This window comes from Poecilia latipinna, unplaced genomic scaffold, assembly GCF_001443285.1.
Source record: "Poecilia latipinna isolate Pla-1442-1.1 unplaced genomic scaffold, P_latipinna-1.0 Scaffold3129, whole genome shotgun sequence".
NCBI lineage: Eukaryota > Metazoa > Chordata > Actinopteri > Cyprinodontiformes > Poeciliidae > Poecilia > Poecilia latipinna.
Genome location: NW_015115745.1, coordinates 5,326 through 17,432, shown reverse-complemented (window position 1 = coordinate 17,432; position 12,107 = coordinate 5,326). Strand labels below are relative to the sequence as shown.

General features: G+C 37.1%; 1 protein-coding gene across 2 annotated transcripts; it reads right to left on the bottom strand.

The window, feature by feature from the left end:
* Positions 1–644: 644 nt before the first annotated feature.
* On the bottom strand, positions 645–11,658 carry tnfsf10 (TNF superfamily member 10). Of its 2 annotated transcripts, none has more exons than XM_015022892.1 (6): positions 11,427–11,658; positions 10,747–10,872; positions 7,431–7,476; positions 6,209–6,325; positions 5,099–5,340; positions 645–2,074 (listed from the first exon to the last, which is right to left on the bottom strand). In XM_015022892.1, the coding sequence occupies exons 1-6, from the start codon at positions 11,532–11,534 to the stop codon at positions 1,865–1,867; spliced, it is 849 nt and encodes a 282-aa protein (XP_014878378.1). In that variant the 5' UTR covers positions 11,535–11,658; the 3' UTR covers positions 645–1,864. The 2 variants fall into 2 exon arrangements, with proteins under 2 accessions (XP_014878378.1, XP_014878379.1); XM_015022893.1 differs by having other exon boundaries at positions 5,099–5,334; positions 11,427–11,654.
* Positions 11,659–12,107: the final 449 nt, after the last annotated feature.

The window sequence follows — 12,107 nt, the reverse complement described above, 5'->3', positions numbered from 1 at the left end:
AATGGAGGCAGTAGAAAGTCTTTTTGTTTCAGTGGCTTTTAATTTTCCCTTTAGGGTCATCCTTCCGCCTTCATGTTGGAAAAAATGGAAAAAGGTTTATAAAAATAAAATGCACCAAGCATAGATCAGTATGTACATCCTTAAGAAAAACAAATCCAGGAAATCAGCACACGTTTTGGAGTGGACATCAAAAATCACAAGTTTTTGCAAAGCATCAATCTGTAGCGTAAACTGCTGTTGCTCTTGTTGTCCACTAGAGGGCAGAAAATGAGATAGCAGCAGTGAAAAATGAAGAAGGCCCCGTCTTGTCCTCATACGTCAACTTAAATGGACAGATTTTAAGTCAACACACCGCAAAGACACAGAATCTGACCCACTGTTCTTAGTCCACCTTCTAGTGCAAATAATACACTTAAAATAAAACAAAACTAACTTACAAGTGACTTTTCAGCAAGCTGGTTTTAAGTCAATAATTTATTGATATTGATTAAAAAATTATATTTCTATTGGCAGATTATTTAACTTATAACAAAACATTTTTCCCATGTTACAAGCAAAATAATGCCAGTGGAACTAGTGAATTTTATACAAATACTAAGGAATTATTGACTTAAAAGAAGCTCCTATATTCTGCTGAACAGTTCCTTGTAAGTTAGTTTTGCTTTATTTTATTTTAAGTGTATTATTTGCACTAGAAACTAAACAAAAATACAGGTAAAACTTTGCGTTTTTACAGTGCACATTTTCATTGTCCTCAGATGGTACAAAGAAGTTTGTTTAAATGAAACAAAAATGAGAAAAAAACAAAAAAGATCTGGAAGTAAACACATTATAAAATGACAGATATTTTGGTCTAAACTTTTTTAAATTGTTATATTTTGTGCACATGTGCCCTGCTTTTTATTTGCCATATTTTTGAGTGAAAGTGTTACTAAGCATTGAGAGTCATGAAGATATTTTTGGAAACAATGTCAGATAGACTAGACAAATAAAAGTGAAGTAGTTTATGTTTCAGTTTAAATTGATTTTTATTTTGCCTGTTAAATTTAGATCTTCCTTCTGTAAAGGATGAATTTATATAAGTGATAAGATCCTAAATATAATTCTTCTCCTTTTGTTTGTTGTAATGTGTAATGTTTGTAAGTCATCTTTAAACGACAGTAGCACATTATTTCCTCTAGTCCCCAGAAATCAGGACTAAACAGCACCACCTGGTGGTCAAATGTGAAATTGCTCCCTATTTGTTTGCGATTTTAATGAAGCACTTTACCGCCATCTGGTGGTTGGACTTATATCCAATTATAACTAATTACATTATTTTTCATATTTAAAATTCTATTTTATATCAGTTGTAAGTGCTATTTTCAAATTAACCATCCTTACATAATTCTTTTAATCTGCCAGACGGCACAAAGACATTTTTTTAATATAATTTAAAATAAACCCAGGCTCAGATGTCTAAAGTGTTTACGGGGTAAAAATATAAATATTTACTGTAATATTTATTGAAATAGCAGGTTTTTTAAAGGTATTTGAAGCAGAAGTCATTCAGTTTCTGTGTAAATCGGTTCTGGACCTGATCAGACCAGAAAAGTTCTTCAGATTTTGACTTTGCAGAGCAGAAACTGCTGAGTCCGGTCTCACTTTACCCACGCTCCAAACTACCATTTTAGTCTCTTCTGCCAACCAGTGTTATCAAAATTTTGTTCAGTTTTTGATCCCGTACAACAAAAGAGGAATTTCCTCAGGAGAGTCTGACGCTTGCAGCAGTTTGATCGATTTTAAGAAAACCTCGATCGGCTCCAATCGGCTTCGATCGGCATCGATCGGCATCGATCAGCTCCGATCAGCATCAATCGGCCCTCTAACTGATGAGAAACGCTCCGAAGAAGCTGCTCTTCTCGTCCATATCCACAGCAGAGGCGTTGGTCACCGTCACGAACAGGCGGTCGCCGGTGGTGAGCGGGAACAGCCCCCCCTGGTGGGCGGAGTGCAGAGAGAAGTCGGAACCACGGGACCAGCAGGAGGTCCGGCTGGTCTTCATCAGCAGGATGGGAACCGGGTAGGAGTTCACCTGGAGCAGAGCCACAGAAAACCAGACAAAAATACTTTATTTTGTATGAAAGACTGAAATACAGCAGATCAAAGATTTTATCAGCTCTTCTGATGAAAAAAAATGCTTCTGGTGAACAAAAATAAAGCAAGGCAACTCCAACTAAAAACAAGTTTTCAGAAACAAGACTTTGTTTCAAACCCTCCCCAAACCCAGTTAGATGATTAGCATGTGGCTAAGAAACAACAGCTGCTTTGTTTCTATCATCGTGCATTAAATATATTCAAATTGAACTAAACTGGTTTGATCAATCAGGGATTAAAATTTGCTTTGAAGAAAGCATTTTGCTAATACTCCTAACATGCTAAGTACCATGCTAAATAGCCTAGCATGCTAACATGCTAAGTACCGTGCTAAATAGCCTACCATGCTAACATGCTAAGTACCATAGATATTATGACCAAAACAAATATTTTGTGTAAAAGTATAAAGTAAGGATCCAGGTAAGATACAGGCAATATTTAAAGCCTTTTCTTTGCATTTATTTATGTGTATTCTGTTTAATATGCATAAATAAATGCTTTTATGTAGAATAGAATATACTTTATTGATCCCCTGGGGAAACTGCTTATTAGTTGACAAGCTACTCCATCTAAAATCTTAAATATTACTAGTAGAATTAAAACAATAAGAGATACAATTTATAATATGTATGCCTAAGAGTGATTTAAGTAGTCCAATATAACTGAATATAAATAAACAAATAAATAAACAAGTAAATAAGCACGCACATGCAAATATGTTAATCTTGTAAAAATAAAAATGTTAAGATAAAAATGCCTTAATCTGTAAATATGTTTTACTCAAATTCACCTGATTCAGATTCACTAAAGGAATGCTGTTACTGTATTTTACGCAATAAAATGTTAATTTTCTTATTTAAAAAAGGAATTAATAACATATTTCTAATATTTTTAACAAAAGCTTAATAGTGAAAGTGAATGTAAAATGTGTAGATTGTTCCAATTTAATCGATTAATCAATAGAATAACTATTGAAATAGCTGTGTATTGCATATTGTTTAATACGCTGTGACAGGCAGAGTGTCTTCCTGATCCCTCAGCTGTCAGAAACATGTCTGTAAACTGATGGGGCGATGACGTGAGCCGTCATCATAGAACAATCTTTGTGAATATTTTCTCCTTCTTGAATCTTGCGGCCCAGAAAATCGATTTCTTTTGGGCCTCAACATCTGTGTCGGCGCCGGGAAAGAAGCAACACAAACCAGAACCAACACATGTGGGCCGTCATGGATGGATGAGAGAAACTCTCTGGAATGACGTTGAATGTCTTGAGACTATTTTTATTTGTGTTAGGAAACAGTTCCCACCAGAGCAGCTGATTAGAAAATTACTTTCTCCAGGTTTGACTTTTAGTTTTACAGGTAAATAATGAGAAACGTTTCTCTGTTGAGCTCATTTTTGAGTTAATGTAATTTTTCTCCAGCCTGTAATGAACTGCAGGTCTCTGGATGTCACGAAGCAGCCATGCTCACTGTCTGGCTCCACATTAGTCACCAGTTTTGACTGATCGACGTCAGGGGACGCAGCGCTTTGGCTCCTTCTGATGTGAATCATCACAAACTAAAGACATGAAATGTTCAGGACAAGCCGGCTTTTTATCTCACAGGCAGGCGGTTTGGACCAATTATCACCAACATCAGCGTTTAATTTAAGACTTGAATGTTTATTCAGATCCATCTCAGCAGGGGTGGTGAGTCACCAAAAACAGATTACAGGTCCACTACTATGCTAGGATCGACTAAAGCTCAGTTCTGCTTATTTTGAGCTCATTAAGGAATGAGCTGCGCAATTAGGTTATGCAAATGAGCTGCTGCAGGCCACACCCCCTAACTCTGTGTTTACATTATTAGATACATGAAAATGGCTCCACAGAAACACAGAGGGACAAACAAAGAAGTGGAGCCTCCTGACCAGCCATCAAACCTTTAACCTCTGAAGGATGAAACAGATCTGACACACATTTATATCCTTATTAAACTCTGAGGATTCTGCTTCAGTTCAGCAAAGCAGCTGAAATCAACACAATAATTCAGCAAAAAGACAGTTTCTTTTTCTGCAAATGCTACTTTTTCTTAAAATATGTGTTTGAGAGGTTAGAGAAGAAACACTTCTCTCAATACGCAAAAATAAACTTCCATTTTGCGCAGGTATTGTGAGTAGCGTAACATCACAGGGTTTCCCTCAGTGTATCATAAGCCTGGCGGGCCACCAGGCTTTCCTTCAGCCCCACCAGGCTAAAACGCTGGTGAGGACTGCATTTGTTTATATAATTTAGATTTTTTTTTTTATGTAAGAATTTATAGTTGGTGTTTAGGAATTGTTAAAAATGTCTTCCAATAACATGCAAAAAATCCAGTGATATTTTGTAATTTCCTGTCAACTTTAAGCATTTTTAAAGTAATTTTCCTGGGAGAAAACCTCCATCAGACACAGGGTTAGCAGAGGCTAGCATTCAGCATTAGCTTATGCTGACAAATCATGTTGATGCCAAACAGCAACAGAAAACAGAAAACACATCATCATGTACTTACATCACCATCATTTTCAGATTAGACACAAGCACTAGGACCTAAACCTTCCTTTAGTCCAAGTTTTTTGGTAAATCCTGCCATGTACTGCTGGTAGTTTTCAGAGGAATCCTTCCTAAACTGATCGGCATAAACTACAAACTCTCAACATCGCAGGGACATTGCAAGTAGAAATAAACTGAAGCCACTTTGCTCTGTTCTCCATGTCTGGAAGAAAATGCATGAACACAAGCTGTGTGCTGCAGCTGATAAGAAAATATCTTCCTTTTCCAGCAGCCATTGTACAGCAGGAGCTTGTAATGAAGTGGGTGGAGCTCCAAAATGGAAGTAGAGAACCATGAAAAAGTGAATTTTGCATGCTACTGGATCTTTAAGAAGCAGCTGATGCGTGAAATGCAGTGATATTGCTGCCAAATTAAAAAAGAGGTGTTCACCTTTTTGTAGACGTACTGCAGCAGGGGTTTCCCCCGGTCCCCCGCCTCCTCGCTGTTCTCCTCCAGGGAGTGGGTGTGCCTGAAGTACGTCTGGGCGTAGACGTAGTAGAGGCCAGGATGAGACACCACCAGCTCCCCATCCAGCAGCTGGACGTCCTGCAGGAACGCCAGGCCCTTCTGACCCTCCCACCACGAAATCTTCTGGCCCTGAACGCGTCGCCCTGCAGGAACTGCAGCTGAAACCAGAAGAAATCACGTTTCATTTTAAACATGGGGTTGAGGAAAAAAAATCTGGAATACATTGTCTCTGCAAAAATGTGAAATTAAACATTAGCATTTATGGTGGCTAAAACTTTTAGCAACTCAACATTCATTTTACTAAAAGAAAGCAAAAAAAACATTTTATAATGACAAATGTAAAATTTAAAAAATGAAATCCACACCTCTGCTTCCTGTTACATAGAAGCTAGCATTAGCATTGCAGTACAGCTAGTTTCTACAGGACCACTTTACACCACTTTACAATTTGCTGTATTTGTAATTACTTAAGCTGTTAGCAAGAGCGTGCCATAGAGGAGGACAAAATAAAAACAAGAGCTGAATTCAAATCTAAGTATACTGCTCCTGTTTACATAGAAGCCAGCATTAGCACAGCAGCACAGCAAGCCAATACAAAAAGTTAGAAAAGTAGAATTTGAAAATTACCATAAACTATTGCTCTTTTTAAACAATTTCAAGTCTTACCAAGGGAACAGATTTCGAAAGGAGGGAAAAATTTTAAAAAACAAGAAACAAGAGACTTTTTGGTCAGGTTAATTTAGAAGCTAGCATGAGCGATGAAGCATTGCTAGCTGCTTTTGGAAGCTATACTTGCTTGTATTTATACTGTTATTTATCATTTATGCAGTTATTATTATCGCATAGTTTAGGCCTGATATAATCCATGTATTTCTTCAATTACACTGATGTATTTATTATTACAAGCTATGTTTATGTTGGACGCTTTATCTTTAGCATTTAGCTTTGTTTGTAAAACTGATTCAGCTCCAATAAAAATACATTTGAAACAGGATTCTTTCTATCAAATGTAGTCAGTAAAGGTTCTCTCACCTCCTCCGTCTCGCTCCAGTTTGGGCACAAAACTTCCCGTGACATGAGCGGCAACTTTGGGGCGAGGTGAAGCCCTGTCCTCCATCACTATTGAGGGCAACACACGGGACACTTCATCTGTTATGAAGAGAAAAGATAAGGACAAAACACAGATAAGAAATCTCTTTAAGTGTTAAATTTCCAGCATGTTAAGAATCTTCAGGACTTCACTGAGGCTTGAAATAAGGTAGATAAAACAATGTTTTGTTTTTGTTAATTTCTTTGCTAGCACGTTAGCTAGAGGTTTGGTTGCTGTTTTTGGGATGGTTGTCCTGTTGATGATCCAATTTGGTCAAATATTCATCTGAAATGTTTTTACATTTTACTCTGAAATACTTCAAACAGAGCAGACCGCACACTTCCTGTGGATTGTCCCTGATCATCAGTTAATTAAGGTATTATTTGTTCTCCTTCTTAGAGAGAAGACGCTTTATTCTGAAAAACCTTTCCAAACAGGCCATCACAGTCTAACATGATCTTGTTTTTTTATTCCTGAAATGATTGACAGTTATTGATTATAGTTGATTAGCAGAAACAATATTTTCTCTAAGGTCATTGCTGATATCTGTCCACCCTGGCTTCATGTTAGTAAGGACACGATGCAAGGATTATTTTAATAATTAATTATTTGGACGATTAATCGATTAATCATATTTTAAAAATGACACATTCTGCAGGTTTTCATTTAACCACTTAAGTAATATTAGAAACACATTAAAAAAAATGCAAATAAACAAATAATTCAATTCAGTTTAATAAGAAAGTAAAATTTTCATAGCTTGAAATGCAATAATGTAGCATTATTTCAGTAGATCTGAACCGGGTGAAGCTAAAACTAGATTCAAAATGCAAAATATATGCATTTTTGTACAGATTTGGCTTTTTGGCTCTATACTCTAATTAACAATTCATTAATTGCTAAATTACTTGACGATTATTTAAATAATTGATTAATCATGACTAATCGTTTCAGCCCTACTGTTATATATTTCATCTGCAGCACCTGGCACTATTTTCACTCACTTTGTAATTTAGTTTTGTGTGTAACTTAGTTTTTTATTTAGGTTTTCCTTTGGGGATTATTTAATCTCTTTTAAAAACCTCCTAGAGACCAGATGATGTTTCTATCATGACATCAGAGGAGCGTTTTTTTCTTGATTTTGTTGTTTTTCATTTTCCTCACCTCTCACTGCTGATGAAATCCGCCTCTGGTAGCGCTGAGACAGAGACTGCAGGAAGAACAGATGAAAACAATTATTTGGAGTCACACAGATGTGTGTTCGGTGCTTTGCTGGTTACTTCAGTACCTTCACAAACTCAACAGCATTTTTCTCTGACACGTCTCACTTTAACAAGCCCTGAGGCATCACATCACGTTACTCAGCACAGAACAACAACATGAGCTGCAGCTTTACGCCTTATCTGCAGCGAAGCAGTCGGCTCTGCCCAACATGCAGCTATTTGACCCTGGAAATGTGCTGACACCACGACCAGGAAGTTTCTTTCGCTGAATAACAAGGAGCTTTCATGTTCCTGTAAACCGATCACTCGCTGCTTCCTCGTCTTGCTCAGTTTATCAGCAGCTGCAACCAAACTGATGAAAAACGAAACTGAATTTAGAAAAAAACGCAGGATTAAATTTAATATTTGAGCTTTTTCATTCCTGTTTCAATCAATGAAAGTCTTTTATTACATTTTAACTTTCTGAAATGTTGATATGCATGACTTTATTTGGAGGTGCCAATGTAATTTGGGGCTTAATATGAATAAATATAGCAATTAATTCTGTAAAAGCATGTTTGTTAGCATAAAATTTGACTCATTTTGAGAAAACTCTCTGGACAGATTACAAAGAAACAGTCTGAAAAATCAAAATAAAAATCCATCCATCATAACATTTAGAAAGGAAACTGGTTCTCTGTCCCAGAAATGGAGGCGTTTTAGAGCAAAATGTGTGAATAAAATCCAAAACAAAAGTGAAAAACCTTGTGAAAATACGGGCTGAAGCGCCGCTCAGAGAGGAAGAAGCCATCACTCCAACAGTGACATAAAAAACTGGTCTGCATTTTGCAAAATGCATGTTTGAAAATGTGAAAAAGACCCAAAAAATTTTACCAAAATTTAAGTACCATCCAACAGTTATTTGAATTTTGAGCGAATTTTTAAAATATTGCAAAAAAAGAAAAAACAGAGAATTATAATTTATGTTTTTAGCAAACCAGCCGGCGACACAGAGCTTAATTATGTCAGACATCAATGTTAAAATGTAGAGATTGTCAAGTAGAATGAACCACACATCTCTTTTGGACTTTCCTGCCTCTGGTAAGGCACAGACCCAGCAGTGGACGAGAACTTTTTGCAAAGTTTAAATATTAGTTTAAACAGTCTGTATGTTGTGACAGTTTGGTATAAAACAGATAATCTGTGAAAAAAATCAAGTCTTTCTGCCTTCTCCCAGTGCTGACTAGAAACAACCAATCGGTCTTAGTGCTGTGAATCACAATTTCATGTGGCGCTGCTCTTTCCCCCACTTTTTGCTCTTTGCTACTGCTAGCTTCTCTTGTCATGAATGCTAGGCTAGTTAGCATAGCCACCAACAACGGCGGATAAACAGTTTTCCTGTAACATTTAATTGTTTTTCTGCCATTAGCACATTTAGCATCATATACATGAGAATGATTGACAGCATTAAGACCCTCCTGCTGGCTCTGATTAGTTTTCAAATTATCCGTCTCTTATTTAACAAAAACATAAAAAACACTTTTTTATATAAAAGTACTGCAGCTTCAATGCAATACGTCAAGATGTGAAAGAAAAGAAAACGTGGAAACACGGATAGTTTTGCCTTGGAACACCATCCTTGTTTTAGAGTTTTAATTGTGAGTTTTTAGCATTTTTGCATGATTTCTCATGAGGAATTGTAATTTTAAAGGATTCTCCATACTTGCAGGTAAAAGTATCTCAGTAGGATGACTGTAGTTTATTAAAACTACAGCTGGTAAAACAAGAAAATGTACAAATATGAACAGTGAAATGAAGAAACTCAGTGTGTGTGTGTGTGTGTGTGTGTGTGTGTGTGTGTGTGTGTGTCAGAGCAGAGCAGGTGAATGCATTCCTGTGCTGATTAGACCACAGAGGATCACATCACATCTATGAAGGAGCTCATTGTGCAACTGACAGAGATTTGGATCATTTCGGCATTTTTCCTGCCGCCTCTGTTCACAGGAAGCCACTGATAATCATATTAATAAGGATAAGTACCTGCCCTCCGCTCTGTTAAAGGAGCTCTCATTGTTCCCAGCTTATCCAAAACCTAAAGAATTAACCAAATTATTGCAACAGTTGGAGGTTTTTTTTTCATATCAAAAGGCTGACATGAAAGAAGAAACAGCAATGGCGGATAAAAGTAGCTTCTTGGAATCGTAATTTTCAGGGCAGTTTTGAGTTTTGAGTGTGTGGGAAGTTTTGATGCAGAGCAGAGGAGGAAAAATTAACTTGTTGAACCTCCCCAGCTTGCCAAAAAGTGACAGCATATTAAACTAATCAACAGAGGGGGTTGTAGCTGCATTTACTCAAACAACGTTTTGGAAAAAGTTGTTTAGGGAGTAGTTTTACTACACTGTATTTTCTAAATTTTACTTGAGGAATATTTTATAGGCCTGTCACGATTGTTTAACAATAAATTGTCCCAGAAGCTATGGCGATAAACGATAATATTGTTGATTGGAGGCCATTTTCAAACAATATATTCTCAATAAACTCAATAAAGGTATTTTAAATATCCAAAATAAAGAAACAAAACAATAGAAATAGCAAATAAAATGAATTTAAAAAGCTTTGTAAACAAAATTGTCCAGCAAAAAAAGACTAGTTGAGTCCAAAACTCCAAACTGAAGAGTTTGTAAAAAATAGAAAAACTATAAATCATGCAAATAGAAAATATTGAGCTCACCTTAATTTATCATTTGATTTGTTTATTTATTTTGGATATTTAAATATCTTCCTGTTCTTGCATTATTATTATGCCATTATCATTAAATTACATGAAAATATTCTCAAAAAAACAATATTATCATTTATCACAATAACTTCTGGGACAATTTATCGTCCAGAAAAATTCATGGTGACAAATATTCATACATGACATATTTTAACATGCATCTATTAGTTTAATATGTTTTATGTTGGAAAATTTGATTTGAAAAATGTTTCTTCTGCTCAGATCTGTTGCTCTGTTATTATGTTTTTGGTTTATTATTTCACTTTCGTCTTTAAAGTGCTGGAATGTGTCCATTTTTCTGTCTATCTAACATCGTAAAATGTTATTATCAGTTACTCAGAAGTTGAGAAGCGTTTCTAAGGAGTACGTTTTCACTTTTACTTCAATGAAAACATGTTGAAGTAATGCTACTTTCACTTGAGAACTATCTGTGGGTAATCTGCTGACCAACAAGCGTTGCTGTGTTGCTGGGTTGCCAGATAAGAGCCAGGTGTGATACCTTTTCGATGAGCAGGTGGAGCTGCTGGGTCACCTGCCAGCATGGATCTCCCCGTACAGCCGTGATGCTCTGCAGGTCGGAGCCTGTCAGACAGGAAACGCTGCTCCTGGCGAACGTCTCTTTCATCTGTGGAGACAAAATAAAAACAGTTTCAAAGCAATTTTCTTGAAAATTCACCTCAATCATTGCTTAAAAAGGAGGCTATCTCTGTTTTCCTAAAAGGCTGAGTCAACATAAAAGTTTCCTGGCAGGTGTCCCGTTCTTTGCTTCTTATCTGTTTATGTTTCATTTCCCACTTATTGCTGCTCCATTTTATGTGAGTTAATGATTAATTGCTGTAAACACAGACCAGGAGTCTCTCTGGAATAAATCCATTTTAGCAGAAGAAGCACGCATGCTCTGCAGAAACTCATAAAAACGGCTGAAGTCTACCTCCAAACTTTCCTGTCACCTCTGCGCATGTGTTTGCACAGATTTAACGTGAACATGCATGGTTTCAAACGTCAATTTTCCAAAAACAGAAACGTTTGTAGAAAAAAAAAAACATTTTTTTTAACAGATATCATGCAAGAGTTTGCAGAAAACGCAGAATCTGTTGCACCAGCATCGGTCTGACGCACAACGCGCGCTGTGCGCAAACAAAAACCATCAGCCCGCATCTTTTCCCCCCGTTTCCTCACCGAGTTCAGAGCCGAGGTGAAGTGCAGCACCGTGATGGTGACGACCACCGTCTGCAGCAGAACCGCCACAAGCAGCAAGACGCCCAGCTTCGGACCGGAGCCCGTCATAACGACAGACCGCCGTCCGGTACCAGCAGCGCAGCAGCCGCGTCCCGACCCGTCTCCAGAACTCCAGAACTAGAACAATGGCTCAGAGGTGGACTCTTTAACTTCTTGCCCTCCCCATTCCTGCACACAGGAGGAGGAGGAGAAGGAGGAGGCGGGTCCGGAGAGTAAAAAGCTGCTCCCTGTTTGAGTTTCTCCTGCAAGGAGACATTATTGTTTCATTTCTGCTCTGAGAAAACACAGATAACTTTCTATAGTTTATTGTGAGGTTCATATCTACACATCTACAAAAAAACAACTCTGACACAATAAAACCCAGAAGAATGGCACCTGCATGACTTCTATTTTAACGCCAAATATTTAAGCCCACGGATCGCATGTAAAGGGCAGAATCGGGAGAGGAGAACGTTCTGGTTTCAGTTGGCTACATGAGGCGGGAAATGTCGACCGAAAAACAAAGAATTTTAACTGTAACTTTACACAAGTACTCACAAAAACATGTCGACTTTCTTTTAGAAATGTTAAAGTTAAAAAAAGTTCCAACAAATTATTTTAATAGTGTATTTGCGGTTGCCG

Excerpts from the sequence above, each read along its gene's own strand:
- tnfsf10 (XM_015022892.1), bottom strand. The coding sequence starts at position 11,534 with ATGACGGGCTCCGGTCCGAAGCTGGGCGTCTTGCTGCTTGTGGCGGTT. Across the intron at positions 7,477-10,746 it reads TCCACCTGCTCATCGAAAAG|TCTCTGTCTCAGCGCTACCA; the intron begins GTATCACACCTG and ends TTCTTCCTGCAG. Across the intron at positions 6,326-7,430 it reads GATTTCATCAGCAGTGAGAG|ATGAAGTGTCCCGTGTGTTG; the intron begins GTGAGGAAAATG and ends TCTTCATAACAG.